This window comes from Lycium barbarum, chromosome 10 (assembly GCF_019175385.1).
Source record: "Lycium barbarum isolate Lr01 chromosome 10, ASM1917538v2, whole genome shotgun sequence".
In the NCBI taxonomy this organism is placed as follows: Eukaryota; Viridiplantae; Streptophyta; class Magnoliopsida; order Solanales; family Solanaceae; genus Lycium; species Lycium barbarum.
Genome location: NC_083346.1, coordinates 13,937,505 through 13,956,930, shown reverse-complemented (window position 1 = coordinate 13,956,930; position 19,426 = coordinate 13,937,505). Strand labels below are relative to the sequence as shown.

General features: G+C 35.9%; 1 protein-coding gene across 1 annotated transcript; it reads right to left on the bottom strand.

Annotated features, from left to right (window-relative positions):
- Window positions 1-200: 200 nt before the first annotated feature.
- LOC132612588 (myosin-11-like) lies at window positions 201-14,402 on the bottom strand. The gene is made up of 37 exons (XM_060326669.1): window positions 14,277-14,402; window positions 13,678-13,821; window positions 13,427-13,572; window positions 13,186-13,342; window positions 12,929-12,987; window positions 12,503-12,662; window positions 12,243-12,392; window positions 12,001-12,137; window positions 11,767-11,913; window positions 10,929-11,030; window positions 10,744-10,801; window positions 10,566-10,667; window positions 9,632-9,669; window positions 9,336-9,462; window positions 9,091-9,261; window positions 8,793-8,924; window positions 8,576-8,685; window positions 8,374-8,434; window positions 7,941-8,118; window positions 7,475-7,680; window positions 7,276-7,395; window positions 6,872-6,970; window positions 6,404-6,625; window positions 4,713-4,852; window positions 3,964-4,075; window positions 3,843-3,887; window positions 3,497-3,751; window positions 3,244-3,402; window positions 2,954-3,148; window positions 2,656-2,799; window positions 2,357-2,427; window positions 2,175-2,274; window positions 2,035-2,091; window positions 1,892-1,948; window positions 1,735-1,815; window positions 1,527-1,609; window positions 201-1,188 (listed from the first exon to the last, which is right to left on the bottom strand). The coding sequence occupies exons 2-37, from the start codon at window positions 13,753-13,755 to the stop codon at window positions 1,065-1,067; spliced, it is 4,383 nt and encodes a 1,460-aa protein (XP_060182652.1). The 5' UTR covers window positions 13,756-13,821; window positions 14,277-14,402; the 3' UTR covers window positions 201-1,064.
- Window positions 14,403-19,426: the final 5,024 nt, after the last annotated feature.

Here is a 19,426-nt window from a genome sequence, read left to right as displayed (position 1 = left end):
ACAGTAGCGTCTGCTTTAATAACTGAGAAATCAGTCTAGGTCCAATCTTTACTATCAACCGCGGCCATTGAAACTTGGGAATAATGGGCTTGCCTCTACCCTTCTGCCCTTCTCCACTTAAATGCCGGAATAAGTTTGCATGGTGGGCTCGAACGTGAACCCAACTGGTGCTCCACCATCTCTAAGGACATTTTCTTTAAAAAGTATTTTGTTTATTAGCTGAGCCAAAAAGCTCGTATAACACCTGAATCTAACTGGGGCTCCTAATCTCCAAGGACATTTTATTAGGCAAATTCTCCAGCATTCATGGCTGTCGTGTTCATGAATCGACCAAAAATAGTCCATCCTGGTATCACAGTACTCTTGCAGAAAAAAGATGAAAAGTATGTACAGACTATGAACAATTGTGTAAAATTGTAAAAGAAGCTAGCTCCATATGTGTCCAGAAACTCACGATCTTTCTTTACACTACAAACACTGGGACAGCTTCTATGGTCAAAAAAATACTTTAATATAAATACAGATCAATTAACTTTTTGTGTATTCTCGTTCACGCCTCCTTTTCCAGAACTAGAGTACTGCAACTGCATTTGGCAGCCCGGTGCACTAAGCTCCCGCTATGCGCGGGGTCCAGGGAAGGGCCGGACCGACCACAATGGTAAAAAAGATACTTACTTTAATATAAATACAGATCAATTAACTTTTTGTGTATTCTCGTTCACGCCTCCTCTTCCAGAACTAGAGTGCTGCAACTGCATGTTTATGAAATATGGACCTAGTTGTATACAACTAATTCATAACTTTCCTACTTGTATTACAAAGTGAAATGAAAATTATGTATAGAGATGAGTGCAACAATGCTTCTATGATTTGGGCAAATCATGCTATATAGATCTTCCTCATGCTCTTCTTTGGTGCCCCATGCGTCTGAGGCAGTTGAAGTTTACAGAAACTAATAAGTTAGATCTTCTACTAAAGAACATTCACAACAGTAGCCAGATAATCATCTATTCCCTCTTATGTGAACTGAAGATGAAGACGTCCTGTGCCTCAAATTGACTGGATTAGTTTGTGCGAGGCAGCAAAAAGCTAAAGCCTGAATTCTCCCGGAGAGGAAGAGGAGGTTCAATGTCAGCTATATCTATTTGTTCCATTGATTTTGATATGTCATCAACTGAAAACGGGATGCTGAAAATTGAACCATTAAGAAACATCAGCTATTGGCTCAAAGAAGCATAAAAAGGAAGTTTACTAAGACAACACTAATAGTCCTGTCTTATGCACATTCATCTGCACCTTACTCACTGGTAAGCTTCTGCTTGATAACATACCTCTATATAAGCTAAAATTGTAACAATAAAATTATAGTGTTTCCCTAAATGTTTAAAACCTGAACTGGGAGTCGCTGATATTTTCGGTAACTGTTTGAGACTACTTTTCAGATCTAGTCCTAGTGAGATTCAAAGGAAATTCACCACACAAAAGCAAGGTATCAATTTCTACCAATTACAAGCATTGATGCTAACCTTGAATCATCATCTAAGAGAAAAGAGTTGCTGACTGCATGATTTGAATCTTCAGTCATCGACAGCCTCATGCTGGATATGACCTAATAAAATTGCATAAAAACCTTGTCCTTGGTTAATTTTACTGTAGAAACATGTTACCTGAATTATATCTTTTGAAGAATATGACTCTAACCTACGTTGAGTAATAGCATCCATAGAAACTTACATCCGCTGACACACTGTGTGTACCATACTTGTCATCCCAGTACATTGTACTGATCCTATACAATTGCTGGATGCTAAGCACCTGGATGAAAAAAGGTATTATTAGTGACCTTGAATGACATTCCAGCTAATTCTTCCTTCAAATTGATATCACTCACTGGACAGAGTTGATGGCTTATTTCATCCAGTGTCTTTTTGGGTTTTTGATGTATAACCTGCAGCAAGAAAAGTGAGGAACTTTTGAGAACTCTACCATCCCATTTTTAAAAATGAGAGAAGAAAGTTAAATGTAAATGCTTACAAGAAAACCAATGGCTTGTCTGATATGCTTCAGCTCATCCCATGCTGATCCTGCATACTGTTTTTGTTTTTGTTTTTCACTTGGGGGATCAAATATGACTTTTAGGAAACCAAGTTAACAAAATATCTGATGGAGCATACCTCATCAGTTGCAGTGAAGCACCAATGCTCCAATTCCGCCAGTCCTGCTTTGACGTATTCACCATTGCTAAATGAACAGCACTCCCGTCTTAAGAGAAGGCTGTGAAAATTTGACAATCACATGAGGGAACTTTTAAATGCATTGTATAAAACTGCACGCAAACAAAAGTCTATAGGTGCACCTGTTAAAAAGCTGAACGTTGATGAATGAAAATATCTGAGTGAATACTTTACGAACTAAAAATGGGGGAACCTGAAAGTATTAAGTCAGGAAAAGCAAGACGAGAAGTAAGCTTCATAATATTTTGGAATCAAAGGTTTATGTACTATTTCTAATCTTAATAACCATCTAAAGACTTGTGACATTGTTAACTCAGCTGAGCCAATGGTTTCTGGATAAAAAATTCTCTAGGAACAAATTGTTTTTCTGGAAAGGGGTTCAAAATAATTGAAATCAAAGGGAAAAATCAGCTTCACTAACATGGTTTGCTTTTAATGTGTTCAAGAAGTTCCCCAGGCTCTTCACAATTCCCTGCCAATGGGCAATCAAAGCTTGCTGAGCTGCTGTATTAGCTATTGAACGTGAGGACCCTTTAACCAAGCTTGCTCTTGAAGTTCGTGGTGCCTAATATCCAACAAAATTGTTTACATGAAAATGACAAAGGAAAAGATTCAACATAATGGAAAAATGAGGTAGAGTATTAAGAGTTATACATAATGCAAACAAAACACAATCCAAGAGACATAGAAATGTCTCTGGAGATATTTTCTCCACATACCTGGATACACAACCCCAGCAATGGAGAAATCTCCTTTTTCAAATTGTCACGAATCATTCCATAAATTTTCTCCACATATGCTGTAAGTTGCTGCTTGAACAGCAAGGCAGGGTATTTTGCTTCTACTTGGCGTAAAGTTTCAACTCCTCCAGTCACAAAGGAGAGATTGACTCCTTGAGGGTTTCCACGGAAACTCTGGAAAATCAATAACAATGAATATCTAAAAGGAGCTAGTCTTAAACTTCCTCAAGAAAAAGTACTGAACTTGTTTATATCTTTTGACTTCCTACCTGCGACATCCTCCCAAACAGAGATGCCGATGAGGATCGACGACGTAGAGGGGTCATTGCTGCAGCAGCACTTGCTTTGAGTGTACGCTGAAGTAGCAATAGAAGAGTTGAAGCATTTGACAGCCAATAAGCCAGTACATCATTATTGTCCTGGGTTTTCTGTGCCAACCAGAAATGGAATTATAAGAAACAATTATAGTTTTAAAAAGTGAGGACATAAAGTATAAGGAGAACTGGGTGTTGTAGCTCAAACCTCAATAGCATGACCAATAGTCTGGATGATTCGGTCAAACACAGTGGTTCTCTCAACTTCGAAAGATCTCCACTGCAAAAGGCACTTATAAATGATGCAGGCTGCAATTGGCCTGTTTCCTGCAAAACCCAAGTTTTGTGCGATACAACGAAGCAGCAACTCCTGGTTCTCTTGCTGTTTCTCATTAAGTGACTTTTGCGGTTTGTCATCTGCTTCAGGAATTTCCCTTTGGTTCAATGAAGGGCTATGAAGATCCTAAATAATGCAAATGAGAATATGAGTAACAAAATTTGTAGGCATGTAAGTAGAATTTGGCAACACATGTTTTATAAAGAAGGTAAATTACCACGTGCATTCTATTATCCTCAAAACTTCGACCACTCTCAGTTCTCTGTCAATTGAACAGAAAATGTCAGATTCTTCCATTCTTGAATCCTCCAAAGAAACTACATGTGAAACAGCAATACCTGGATAATAGATCTAGAGCGTCCAGAAAGGAACTTATTAGGTGCCATTGATACAGCTTGCTGACGGAAAACTTTGTTCTCCGACTCTAAGTTTGTCATCTTCTCCTCTAACCTGATTTTGCAGGGGTCAGTGGCAACACAAAAATAAACAAAAGCTAAATAGTTCTTTTATGAATGGAAAAATGCAACACAATCATATTACATTAAAATCCTAGTTGCAAAATGCTAGTAACCTTTTTCAAACTTCCAAGCATTATCTACACATGACTACTATTAAAGTTCTCGGAAAAACAAGTGGACTGACAATTCTATTTGTCGTTTGAACATCATGGTGTAGAGAATGCATCATGAAAATAGTTGAAGTAAAGCTGTTCATCACCTATAGGTTAAGTGCACCAAATTTAATTCACAATATCCTAGGCCTACTCTACCGACTACTTCAATGTTTTCGCTCGGGTGACCATATTCTTTCTTTCACAATCAACATCCTATTGGTAGGTCAATATTTCATTGTGTACAATGTTCTGATGGAAACTCTCAACTGCATCATTGCTGTAAGAGTTATCCAATAACTTTTAACGATAATTTTAAGTTGAATTAGTCACATCAGCATGCAGTGTTAATCTTCTAGCTCATTCAACACTGCAAGACAAAAATGCATATCTATATCTACAATAAAAATAAAGTTCGTGTTATAAGCTGGAACAGAATATAACTGAAATAAAGCACAGTCAGAGCAATCTGATTACCCTTTCAGGGATTCCTGGAGTTGAACAACTCTTTTTTCTGTTTCTTCCAACTTCCTGCGACTTTCTTCCCCAGATTCTTGAGCCTCAGTATATTTCTGTTTCCAGTCATCAGAGTTCTGCTTTTCTTGTTCTAGAGAAACCTGGACAGAACACACAGAGATTGACAAAGAGTATAAGCTAAGCACAAGAGCATGGGCGAGTACCATTTCATATTATGATCCTTTTAGGGGATGTTATGAAATGATATTACCATTTACCTTTATTTTTATCTAATTTGTTCTTTGATTAAGCCACAAAAACATAAATAGTCAGTATTTACTCTTCCACAAGTCTCTGCAGCCGGAACTACAAATGAATGTGCATTTGGACCCAGCTGCTGCATACAACTTTACATTTCAGCTCTAACCGGGTAGAAACTTCCAAGCATAATGCTTGTACACAACAAAATTTCCTGAACCTATATGCTGGGAAGTTACTAAACTGTAATGGGCTTTCAAATCCTTTCCACCTCATGCACCTGTACAACTAAGGATCCATCAAGGCAGTCTGGGACCCTTCTTGCTAAAACTATGTTTTTAACATCTTAGTTTCTGCTAACTAGTCATAGGTGGTACATCTTGGGAATCTACTAGTTTGACACTCCCTGATCTCATAAGCAGTACTCGTTTTCGCCCATGGTGGTCAGTTATTTGTATGTGGACCCAAAGAACCTCATCCACCACAAATATGTACATTGTCTGTTTGAACATCTTCCGTCATAAAGGGAAGGCACCACAAATGCAAAAGCAAACAAAAAGACCAAAGTAGATGCGGAGAATGCAACCTTATATTGCTTGACATGTTAATGGCACCCTCTGTCGCTAGTGGATGATCATAATTTTTTTCAGCACAATTCGTAAAATGTCCGACTACCCTAAGTAGACTTCCCCTTCAACTTTTGAGCATTATGAGATCACCTAATGGACCAACTCTATCCTATTGGAGTTCAAGTATATGAAATAAGTAAACTTAAGTTTTAATTTTTGAACCTTAATTTTTTAACGTCACTTATTTCAAACTACTCCAGGAATACAATGATCTTAAATTCCATTAAGTCAACATGTGATAAAAATATCGGTTCTCAAGCGTGTTTGATCAGGCTGCTGAAATACTATCAAAAGCAACTTGAGTAGGAAACGGTTACTCTTCTGACACAACAATTACTTTTCATTGAATTATGAATCAAATGCAAGGTTTTCTCAAAGAACAAACTATCTTGAAACCAGCCTGATCGCATTTGAAAGATACTAGATTTTTGGAATACTAGTCAGACTGTTTGAAACTTCATATGATTCGTTCACATTATTATAAAATGTTCAATTCCATGAATGAATCCACAAATCATGCGAAGAAATCAGTGTCATTTCCAGGTAGTCTCTGATTTGAAGGAAAGACCAGACAGACTGTCAGTCTTCAATAACCAGATTTATTTCCTAGTTTAGTTTTAGATTCGGGGCATAATATCTTTTCCTATTATTGTACATATTTTTCTTTTTAGAGAAAAACTGGTATGCCCTTCAATGGTATAAATAGGGCTGTATCAATGAAACTTATTTGTAAACAGTTTTTAACCTTCTTCTCAAGCATTTAATGATCAATAGATTGTCATATTCAGCACCACAACAGAATGAGATCCTTGTAAATTGGATTACCTTTAAACTGTTATTTTCTTCCATTAGAGATTCTACTTTCTTAGTATCTTCAACATAAACTGGAGTTTCCTGGATTACAGGAGGTGCTTCTTCAATAGCCTTTTTTGCAGCTTCTCGTTCCTTGACCACCAATGCATTTGCTTCATCAACTTTTTTTTGCATTGCTTCCAAAGCCTCTTGCAACTTTGCCATCTCTTGTGCTTTTGATTCTTCCAAGTCAGTCTGCATAATGGTTTGAGTAAAAATTTCACTCAATTGTATGGGTAGAGAATGGTGTAACACAGAAATGCTGAAAATTATAGTATCTAACAACAGGATGCAAGATTCTTAGGAAATTTAGCATGCTAGTAAGAGTTTCTTCTTGAGAGTAATGCATCTGCACGTATCTAGCCACAGTTGCACAAAGCATAAGTGTACTTTGAAAGTGTGATCTATACAATTAAAAGATGAGTTAAAACATGATATTACTCTTAGACGTTTTTCCAGTTGCAACCGCCATGTAAGCTCCTCCAGCTGTTTTTCAAGCTTATCCTTTGCCTCTTTGAGTGCACCAGTATCCCTTGCAGCCTGCATGTAGTTGAAAAACGTAACAAATAGCAAGGTCAAAACGCATATCCATACTCCAATTCAGCCTTATGCAGCTTAATCGGATTCTGTGCTATCTCTTGGTGAACCAGCATTAGTTAGGGTTCAGAAAAGGTGAATTATTTTCATCTATAATCTTTCTCTAGCATCCTCTCTGGTAGAAACCAGTAGGGCTGTAAACTTCATTACTTAGCTTGCAAAGTACACTAATGATTATGGAGTCATGAGACACTCTAATCAGAGATGTGTTTTGTGTTTCCTACTGGATTACAAAGTTGTTCGCTTACCATTTTAAGCTTCCTTAGTTCCTTTTTGGCAGATTTTCCCCTCCATTTGCATTGTGCAACAAGTACTCCTCTTTTAAGCCTTTTATAATATGAAGAAGCTTTATGACAACGCCACCGTGCCTGAGGAGGATAATGACTAATCTTAGACTTGCATCAATACCAGATAAATCATGCAACACATAGCACACAGGACTTCTACCTGAATCATTATTGCAGCTTCAGTTTGCTTCCTAAATCTGAATCTCTTACGAGCATCCATAGCTCGCAAAACAGTCTGCACCACGAGCACTGAGACCTGGAGTTTCCTATAGGCCTTTCTAGCATGATGCCTGCGTGCGGTCTTCTGAATTTTTATAGCAGCTGCTTGCCTCTTTATTTGCACATAAACTTTGCATGCCAGTTTACCTAAAATATGAAAAATAGATCATGTGTTGTGAGATTAATTTTACTCTACCAAATGCCTATTTGTTGAGATTAATTTTACTCTGCCAAGTGCCTATTTGTTTCTTCCATTATTTCTTTTGTCCTTTATGGGTTTTTGTTCGGATGGAGCTTGAAACAGACAAAAAAGAAGCAGACACTGCAAAGAAGATGTAGTTCAACCCTTAAGATTGTTTTCCATTATGAACTTGCCATGGATCTTCAATAGTTTTAAGATGTCTCACCTCTACATAAAGACTGTAAAGCTATAGCAGCTCTTCTCAATGCTACGAATTGGTTACGAGCAATGTGAGTTCTTATTCGTCGTTGTATAACTTTGGCTGCATTGTTAAGAACCTCTGCTCGTCGTGCATCCAACTCGGCCATCTGTCCGGCCCTTAGGAATACCTTAGTCTTTCCTATCTGTGAAAGCAAAGTGGAACTAATCACTGAATCTCATTCTGTGGCTGCAAATTTTCCTTTCCAATGGCATTTGCAGATAGCATGCTTGATACTAATGTGGAGTACAGGTTTATGGATGTTTCGTGACCTTAGGAAGGAAATGATCCCTTCTCCTCAGAATATGTGAATCAGAAATATAAAGACTATACTGATGAAATAGATGCATTCTGATCCCAGTAGAATGATACCTCAAGGAGGAAGAAAAACTAGGATTACCTGAAATCCTTGCAGCCCCCATTTTTCCAGAATCTTCTTGCAAGCAGTTTTTTCGTCATAGCTGCCATGCAAAAATATCTACGATTCAGAATCATCTGGTGAATCCTAGAAAAAATACTTTTCAAACAAATTCAGCCTATGTAAGACATCTCAAAGTAGTGTGGCTCTTGACATTTTGTTCAAACTAAAAGAAGATACATACCTCCCTTCCAAAACCTCTGGCGCTAGGAGCCCAAACCTGTGTGTGAATTCAAAGAAAGGGCGGCGAGTAGGGAATCCAGCACAACTGATTCTAATTGCCTCTAAAACACCCTTAAAAGAAAATCCAGTTGGTTATAATCAATAACTATCACAAGTAAACAAACATCTATGTTTCCCCTCTCCCAAGGTGGGGATTTGCTAAGATGGAGATGACTTACACCACAGCGCAATTGTCGCATAATGTTGTCATTTTCAAATACAGCAGGTTTTAGGAGATTATTAGGCTTTACACATCTGATGTAGTGAGGTTGTGTAGCATTCAGCGTCTCCATCAACTGCTGCAATTGTAACTGCATTTCAAGTTTGTATATCATCAGCACATGAAAAACTGACAGTTTCAGAAGGAAGACTAATAACGGTCAGCATATAGAAAAAGGTAACACAGAGTTTCATCATGTACATAAATCAAATAAGGCTCAAAATGAGCAGTGACCCAACAAGTAAATGCAAGAATACCTTAAAGCGTGAACCAATTGAAGAAAATTTTGAAGACTTTGAAGTCTCTTCACCTAATGAAGGGAAGAGTCCTGCTACAAAAGAGCATTTTGAAGCACATAGGAGGTCTTGATGTTCAGGCACTATATAGTCCTTGTTTTTGTCTAGAAATTGGTCAGATTGATATTGCACCTAATAAAAAATGGATTATATTAGGAAATGTGCATGGAAAATCACTTTAAATAGCTGTTTTAAATCAGACTCACCTCTCCAGCATAATGTGAAATTATGAAATCCGTACGAGACAGTTTGGGCTTAACAAAGCGCTTGTGAACTTTGAATGTCTGATATAGCTTGTTAGAGAATGTTTCGTGTGTTGACTTTGGGAACATACTGGACAATGAAAGTAAATAATGATAACAAACTTTATCAGTTAGCTTAAACAGAGTTACAAACTTAAACTCAACTATTACCATACAAAAAGTATACAGAAGTCTTAAGTAACAATTAAGTGGCATACGATTAATTTTCATAATAAAGACTAAGATGGGATATATCTTACCAAGCTTCATCTAGCAGAGCAACAATTCCACCTGGTTTCTGCAAAGAGAAATACCACAATTACAGAACTAATTGTAACATTTTGAGCAGCATTAATATTTCCTTTTGTAAATGATAAGTTAGAAGTCTGTTGTGGATCTTTCATGCTGCATAGTTTCAGTGAGATGCTGGTCAAAAGTTGAGATTTTTCCTTAATTTTCAAGTGAGGGTGTTTTGTTAGTCACTCTAGATAGACTCCTATGTTTAGTATTTCTTTTTCGCAGATCTTTTACACTATGGAGAAATAGTTTCATCATAGCTTTCCTTCTCTAAGGAAGCAGAGCAGCATAGAGAATTACACTATTCAATTACCCTAACAACTCAACCTTTTCCTAATATACACCTCGTGCATTTATTACCTAAATTCTAAATTTCTCAATTACCTGGGATCCAGTAAGCAAGAAGATATTTCTTTTTCGATAATAACAACCCAATAATCATGTACAACCAGAACATTACATCTTGATAAGTAGCCATAAAAATACTTATGATCTTTTCTTTTTTAAAAAAAAACTATCCAATAACTAATGCAACACATTTCGCAAGACGTTTGTGATGTTATTACAGAAAATTTTGAAATCTATGTGTTTTTGCTGTATAATAACCTAGAAGTCCATCTTTTTACTCTTTTTTTTTTTTTTTTTTGAAAAGGTAAGTAGAAGTCCAAATTCTAATCATTAAGTTTGAACATAAATTTGTTATTTGTTATTTGAAAGAGGTGATGCCATGTACTGTTGGCATAAAGAAAATGTTACCAGCAAGAATTGAACACAAGACCTTTGAGTCATGAGACCTCAACCTTGCCACTTTAATAAAATAATCATTGGATGAACTTAAACCTCTGTTTAACAAACTAATAATTCTCAAGTTGTGAATTCAGAGGAAACTGCAACTACCTTTTCGATAAGATCTAAAACATCCTGGTTATCCACGAACTCAATGTAGCTCCAATCAATGGCCTCTCTTTCGTATTCTTCTTGTTCCATTTTGAAGACATGCTGTAAAGCCACAAAAGGTCTGAGAAATAATGCATAAATCAATGCTAACATTGCCAGCAATATAAGCAAAGTCTACCTGATTGAAATGTTGCTGCAGCTTCTCATTTGTATAGTTTATGCAGAATTGCTCAAAGCTGCAAAGCATGATATAATGAGGCACAAAAACAAGAGTTGCAAATCGTTGAACACTCATGCAGACATTTCGTTTAAATGAAACAATGTTATAGTAATTGGAAAGGCGAGCTAAAGACTCGCAGCTACCTGTTGTGCTTAAAGCTTTCAAAACCATAGATATCAAGGACTCCAATGAGACATTTAGACTGGGGATCTTGTCCAATTGAAACATTTATCTTGTCTACCAACCTGCATTTCCCAAGAGGCAAAAAAAACTTTACATCTGTGAAATTAGTTAATCAATCATGCACTAAACTTTGGAAACTATTTTCAAGTCTGAATCCATGTGGATGCTGATTCAGGAAAAAAAATTACAAAAGCATCTCTCTGTGTGTGAGTACATACACACATTCATATAATATGTAATATATATGTACATATACATATTGGCTTCAACGTGGCATATATTTTCTCTTCTCCTTTCTTTCCAATTCATGGTTAGTTTTAGTGAGTCTAATATCTCAAATCAACACATTTCTTTCACAATTGCACTCTTTATTTGTTACTATCACAGCAAACAAGTTTTATAACATCCTTGAATTACAATAATTGTAAATAATACTCCATCCCATTTTATGTGAAGGTGCTACTATTTGGGAGTCAAACAGTTTTTTCTTTGACTTCGATTTTCTCAAAATCTTTTTAAATATTTGAATTATTAACCCTGTTGCCCTATAGTACGTTTCATTTAGTTTTCAAATATATAAATTTTATTTCAAAAAATTTATGGAATCTATGCCCGAATTCACACTGAAAACTAGGCACTTTGACTCTCGTACTCCCCTTCACATAAATTGTGACAGAAGTTCCCTTTTAAAGTTAAGATATAAAAAACAAATAAACATATTAAGTCTTCAGTGCCTTGCAAGAGACAATAGCTAGTACATTAGCCATGTATGGTGATAAATCATATTAAGCTTCTTACCAGTCAAATAGTCTAGAATATATTGTTTTAGCAAGACCATCCCTACTTATTTCAGCACTGCGAGGATCAAGGCTACGTTTTATCACTTCTTCGGGGGTGATCATCACCCTTTTGCACAATGCATCTTCCAAAGCTACAGGGTCACACCTAAAACATTAGGAAAATCAGAATCCAACCATTATCACAGCCACATAACATTTGAATATGGAAGGTGACATTAAGAATGTTCCGTACCTCAGAAGCTCTGCTGCAGTTTTGAGATGAAGTTTGGCTTTTTCCTCTTTAATAACTGATGAATCAACCTCTTTTCCTTTTGCAAAGTCAATATTACCAAGATGAAGAATTGCAGCAACAACTCTAAAAATTGCTTCCTGAGGGAGCCCGGGGGGTGGGTGGAGTTAGATGTAGTGTTTACTTCTTCTTTATTGAAAGGAAAGTAGAAACATGAAGCTGGCAAAGCTGTTTGAGATATATACCTGGTCCTGTTTACTAATTCCCACAACATCCATTGCTCTTCTAGTGGCAAGGTACTCCTCTGCATCGCTCACACCAACTAGTTCGTAGCACTTTGACTGGTTAAGATAGCGAAATGATTTGGGATGTTCCAACTTATACTTCTCAATCTCCTACAGTGATTAGGAAGATTCTCAGCAACATACTATCACCAAAGAGAGTTGATGCAAACCCACAAAACATTCATAATGTCTTCGAAGTTCGTATTGCAACAGAAAATTACCTCTTGGGGGGCCGCACAAAGAAGGTAAAAACAGTGGTAGTTGCGCTCAGGATCAGAAATTTGGCAAACACGGGATCTTTCGAGGAGATAGGTCCTGATTGCTGCTCCTGATATCCTTCCATGTTTGTCAAACTGAATCTCAACGAATTTGCCAAAACGGCTGCAGCAATTTTAGGTTAAGGAGAAAATTAAACAGCTTCAATCTAATATGTTAACATAATTATTTGGTATTGATTATCTGCAATCACAAGTAAACTTCAAAAATAGCTTATCTATTACAAGGAAAAATAGTAGTAAAACAAGCAGTTCAATGTGCACTTTTTGATGGAATATGTATCGCAGAATAATTAATCCAAGTCGAAATTACATATAACTGCATCATGTGAAAAGCAAATGCTGAAATGCACAAGTGCTAAAGAGCTTGACCTGGAATTGTTATTTCTAACAGTCTTCGCGTTGCCGAATGCTTCAAGAACAGGATTAGACTGCACTTGAATGGGTTCATGCAAAGATCCATGAGAATAAATATTAAATCAGCAGAAAATTAAAAAAAAACAAAAGTAGAGGAAATTTGTGTTAAAAAGTGAGGGGTGATTGAAAAATTAAAGAGCACATAATAGGTTATCAATTTTTTTTTTTCAAAGGAGGGATGCAACATAGGTATCAATGATATGTTATCTTACACCAAGGACTTGTTGCTCTACTGTGCGCCCTTCAGTTGCTGCACGGCCACCCAGAAAAGCAAGATATCGCATAAGCATCTTGGTTGTCTCAGTTTTACCGGCTCCACTTTCACCACTAACAAGAATAGAATTGCTTTTCCCCTCATGGATCATTGCCCTGTTTCCAGCAAAGGCTGTTCGATATATCATGCTATAATAAGACGAAAATTATTGTAATTATTGTGCTTAAACTGGGAGGAACCTGTAAGCAACATCTGCAATGGCAAAGACATGAGGGCTTAATTCTCCAAATGGTGCTCCCTTGTATTGTTGCATCATGTGTGAATCATACAAATGAGGCAATTTTTGAAATGGATTTATTGCGATTAAGATATTTCCTGTATAAGTCTGTAATTATATCAAATATTAAGAGATAGGCGCTGTTGTCTGTACTGTAACATAAGAAAGAGCTTAAAATCAGACATAATTCAAACAATCACTACAGTATCTTACGTAAATCTCATTGAGTTCGTATCGCGTTTTGAGGTTCTGCAGTACTCCAGGCTCATGCAAATAGGATAGTTTTGTCATGTCATCAACACCCGCAGCAGGAGCTTCCACATCTTTTGGATAAAGTTTTGACAATTTCCTAACAACCTGAAGCATGAGAGGACGACATATTATGGTGTGATGTATCATCCAAAAAACAGGATAGCCTGCCTTTATCAAACCGACATGTTAACTAACAGGAACAGATATATTATTTGTAGTCTCTTCTTCTATTAAATAAGGAGTTCAGAAAGTCATTTCTATCATCCACTAATTTCGTTTCTTGTTAAGGGATGCTTCGCTAAGGGTGCATGAGATAAGGTTATCGTATTAACTGTTCCACCTATAAGAATTAGATAAAAACAATGATTCCATAATATTTTTCATTCAGCAGCATGCAAATGGTCTTGAATGATGGGTGCAAAACTCAGTATCATAGGAGGTCTATAAGATAAGGAAGTAAATACCCAATTTAGTTCTAAGGTAAATTGCTGTAAGAAAGTGCTTAATAAATATCAAGAAATGAAAGAAGTAATTAGCAATTAAAATGCAGAACAAAGTACCTTCTTTCCATCGGTCCTCTGAATCTCTGCTTCCCCATTTGTTATTTTCTTTACTTCTCCATCAATCCAAGCTACCTCCGGGTCTTCAACCCATACATGAGACCCTACTATTATATTAACTGCAGTGCCCTGGAAGCCCGAAAAATAAAAAAGTTGAAATTAAGAAGAGCAGGTTCAATAGAGTTGATCACATTAAAAATTTATCTCCCATATGATCACACAATCTCTTATGTCATGCAATGTAAATGAACAATAAACACCAAAAGGAGTCAAACTCATGAGTAAATCAAACAAAGAGATATAACGGTGTAACACAAATCTATTCAAGTGTTTTCCACCAGGTTATAGCATACATACATTAGTCTAATTATAAACATTGTTTTCGACCAGACTGTGGCATTAGCCCCGTGAACTTTAGCGCCCGATGAACGTCTGAAGTGTTTTTGAAACATTGCTTACAAGTCTAAAGCAATCACACAGGCAAACTACCAGATATTTTTTAACAGTTGCTAACACATGTTCATACACAGTAAACTTCATTTCCATGTAGCAACCTAATAAACAATAATTTTACCATTCATTCCACCTGTTACGATCGTGAAGGACAAATTAAAAAGATAGTTTTCAGGTAGACTGATAATCCTGTATAAGTCCTTATGCAAAACCATACTAATAATATACTCCATCTATCTCAAATTATCTGTCGTGTTTCTCTTTTATACGCTCCTTAAAATAATATTAATTCGGAGAGATTTTAACTATTTTACTCTCATTTATGTATAAACATAAAAACTCTCTTCATTAAATATCTTTTCTATTGAGGTGTTTTTACTACTAAGGATAAATCAGGAAAAAAATAATTAATTTTTTCTTGAACTTCTAAAATGACAAATAATTTGAGGCGGAGGGAGTAATTAGCTTCTTCTTTGTGAATGCACGTGTGCATTAATTCTAATTAAAAACATAAATAGTGAATTCCAAATTTCAACACTTTAGGTTAGATAAATCGGCCTTCAAGATCCAAAATCCCTAATTTACTCTTCAAATAATCAATTTCATCACGTTTTCCAACTCCAAAAACTGTTCAACAGCCATTGAAACTCAAGGAAGATTGTGCCTAATTTACCACATTCGGAGATTATCACGGTTTCCTAAATCCTAAGCATATAAATTCTGAAAAGCATAATTTTTATCACCTGTTCCTCTAAAGTTAAAACAGAGAAAATTTACTCATACAATGTAAACTACTCCCTCTGTCTCAAATTATCTGTCTGATTTCTAAAAATAGTTGTCCCAAATTATTTGTCGTTTTAGAAGTTCGAGATGAATTTTTTTTTTCTTTTCCATTTCACCCTTAGTAGTTATAGTGATGCTATAATTGTTCAAATACTAATAAGAGTAAAATAGTTAAAAAAAATCTTCCTAATTAATGTTTCTTAAAGGACGTGTAAAAGAGAATCGTGACAGATAATTTGAGACGGAGGGAGTATCAATTAATGGTTCAAAAATAACTTTATAAATTTGAATAATTTATTAAACCTGAATTAGTTGAATGATGCAAACGTTTCAAAATTTAACAAAAAGTGTCATATGAATTGGAACAACGACCGTAACATTTAAGCCAGGGGGCATACCATTATGGAGCTCTGATTGTGATTCTCAAAAAAAATAAAAATTCAAATCATTCAGGCTTCTTCTTCTTATATACGCTTGCTCCTAATAATAAGAACGTAATGTCCATAAACAATGGGTAGTGAAATTTGATTGAGAAACAAAGTCTGTTGGGGTGTGTGTATTCCAACAGTAAATTTTTTTGAGTATTCTTTTTCTTCTTTAGTGTGTGTTTGGTGTAAATTGTGGAAGAGAAAGACATTGCTGCAATATCGGATCATCTTCATCTCTCTGCCCTACACCACCGTTCTTCTCTCCATGCATCTACTTTAAACTCCCACGTACTTCCACATTGTTTTTTTTTTTTTTTTTGTTTTTTAATATATTTGTTTGGTAAAAGTTTTTGGAAAATATAAGTTACTTAAAGATGGGGAAAATAATTTCCCGAATGGAAGTAGGAAAAACAAGTTTAACAAGTGATATTCCACACAAGGGCGGCTCTAACATATTTGATGGCCTAAAGCCAAAGTTTATCAAGAGGCCTTAATTTTTTTCTGTAAAAAAACTTTTTATTTCATTTAAAGTTCATATTTCTAGCTTTTTGATCAAATTTATAATGGGCTTCTTCTAACAATTCTTTTTTAAATGGACATTATAACGGAGTCCGGAACCAAAATAATCCAAAAAAAAAGGTATGAACCAACATACCCCAGGAAAAAAGAGAGGTACAAAAGTACCTTTAACGCATGAAAATCATGTGTTATTGGATTGTCTTATTTTTTTTCTTTCTTTCTTTCTTTTCTTTCTTTCTTTCACACTTTTTTTACATACTTTAGCCATATATTAATCATGCTTTGAGACTCCAAAATTTGAATATTTTATATAAAATCCTATTTATTTTTGTGCGATTAATAAGGTAGGCTCAACACATCAAGGATACACAAAACTTCGGATTGTCGTTTTAGTGGTTGAAAAGTGCTCGAAGTCCATTTTTGTTTGAAGACTTGTTGTCATTAGCTTTAAGTTATTTATGTTTTAGGGTTTCACGTTATTTTTATATTAATGCGTAACTTTATTTTTATAATCAATTAACAAAATATCAATTCATGATCAATTATTTATGTGTAATTTTTTTTTGTGTGTTATACCCTTCAACCCCCAACTAATTGGAGTCCGCAACTTAAATAACCCAAAAAGTGGATTTGGGTACCAAAATAACCCATTAAAAAACCTTTTGCGCACTAATTTTTTTGTAAGTTGGTGAAATTTTAAATGATCATAACTTTGCGCTCGGATGTCCATTTGATGCGATTTGTTTTTTGATTTTGGGTATTTTTTTGAGATCTATGCGTCTGAACTGCCGCAAGGCTGTTCGCCCGCCCCAAATTTTCCAAAAACGTCCGTTATCCCATTCAATTTCAATTTTCCCCCAAATTCGTGCGCAATTTTCATTTATTTCTTTTTTAAATCTAATGGCGAAAAATATATTTCAATTCCATAATCCCGTGATAATGATGTTTTCAATGCCAATTTCAAGATCCAAATTCAGTTTAAGAAAACAAGTTAAATAGCATTAGTGAACATACAAAATAATAAACAATGTTCTACATTGTTGCTTTAACCAACTTGGCTTGATGGTAAAGCCTTTGACTTTTGACTTTTTTTTATCTCATCCATCAGAGATCAAACCTCGGCGGGAGCGTTGAGAAGATATTATTAGTAAAAAAAAATGTACTAATTTATTTAGTGATTAACATGGGAAAAACAATTTCAGAAATAAATATATTAACAATGCCATAATTAACAAATAATTAACGGAGATCCATGGAGATGTCGTATTTGTAAATACTAAATTATTCATTATTCTTGAAATTAACTAAAAAAAAATCTCTAATTAGAACTTACTTAACTAGGATAAGTTATGGAGGATTTAATTAGTTATTTTGAATAATCCATGATATTGTATTGTTGATTATAATTTACTTAACTCATGTAGTTAAAGTAATAACGAACAAAATTTTATATTAACTAACTAATCCTTCGTCAAAAAATTATGTTAACTAACTAATCCTTTTCGGAAATTCTGTTAATGATGTTCAATCCAAAACTAAGGATTTAGCTTATCGTTTGTTATTCAGGATTTAGTTTATCGTTCATTATTTGAGATTTAGTTTATTATTCGTTATTCGGGTGTCACGACCCAACCCTATAGGCCGTGACTAGTGCCCGATCTGAGCACCCGAACACATCTATCAAATGCTATCTCAAATTTTATCAAACGCATTCAAGTATATAGCGGAAGCCGACAAGGCTATATTTCAAAGTTAGATAATTTCCAGAAAAATTTCGGCAGAGTTTCCTTTGTTTTACAGGCTATCCAAAATAACCCTGCGCACAAAAAATACCAACAAAAGACCACACAGGGCCAACGAAGCAACATTTAAACATATGCGGACCGGCCGCCGCGGCGAATGAGATCGCCCAAACACAACATATACACGCATTTGTACAGAAAGACCCCAACCCACAAACATGTCCACAGACCTCTAAACAGACCGACAGAATCATATGACGGGACAGGGCCCCGTCGTACCCCTGAGTGACGTACATTTATACAATAGCAGGAGACTGTACCAAAAATATAGGCTCCGGATAAGAGAGCGCCTCAGAATAGCAGAATAAGATCCTAAGCGGGCGGATCAGCGAACCTGTCATATGTACCTGCGCGGCATGAAAATGCAGCCCCCGAAGAAAGGGGGTCAGTACGAAATATGTACTGAATATGTAAAGCCTGAATTACAGAAACAAAATCATAACTGGTACAGAACGTACAGAAAAAGTGAGTAGAAAATCCAAAGTATCAAATACATATTTTCAAAACATGCGGAGTGTGTACAGAAACATATGTCATATCAAATCCGACCCTTGCCAAGGGACTCGGCAGACAGAACGTGGCCACCCTCCCGACGCTGGTGCCACAACACAGAAGAATCAGAATAGGGGCATAACCCCGTAACATAGTATATCATATCAGATGGCCATGGCAAATCATATCAGAACATGTGTACATGGCACAGCATACTCCACAAACCCATGTACACGTATACCTGCCCCCTCACATCGAGGCACGGCGAACAATGCAGAGGATTACGCTTGACAACATATCCTGGCCCGGGCTCAGTGTGGGAAACATTGGGTCATCCACGAATAGAGTAGCGAGAAACTAAATGCAGTTAAAATATCATAAATATTTTCAGAGACTCGATGAGGCATATCAATGACAAACCAATTCAATGAAGTCAGACGGGATCATAATAAGTGAGTTTCGGATGTCATAATGAATTACAGAAGCATAACCTTTCTGAAGTCGTTCCGAGTGCCAAAACAATTTATAAGACTTAATGAATTATTTAAAACAATTTTTGTTTAGTAGTTAAAAGAGTAGTCAGAACATTTCTTTCCAAAAACTGCTCGAAAACGAGCCTTAAGTACAATAAGGGTAAAACCGGGACTAGTGGGCCCACCTTGGGACAAGCAAG

Coding starts and splice junctions, on each gene's coding strand:
- LOC132612588 (XM_060326669.1), bottom strand. CDS start 13,755: ATGACAAAACTATCCTATTTGCATGAGCCTGGAGTACTGCAGAACCTC. Junction 13,343..13,426: donor ATTGCAGATGTTGCTTACAG/GTTCCTCCCAGT, acceptor TGCTGGAAACAG/GGCAATGATCCATGAGGGGA. Junction 3,752..3,842: donor AGGATAATAGAATGCACGTG/GTAATTTACCTT, acceptor TGCATTATTTAG/GATCTTCATAGCCCTTCATT.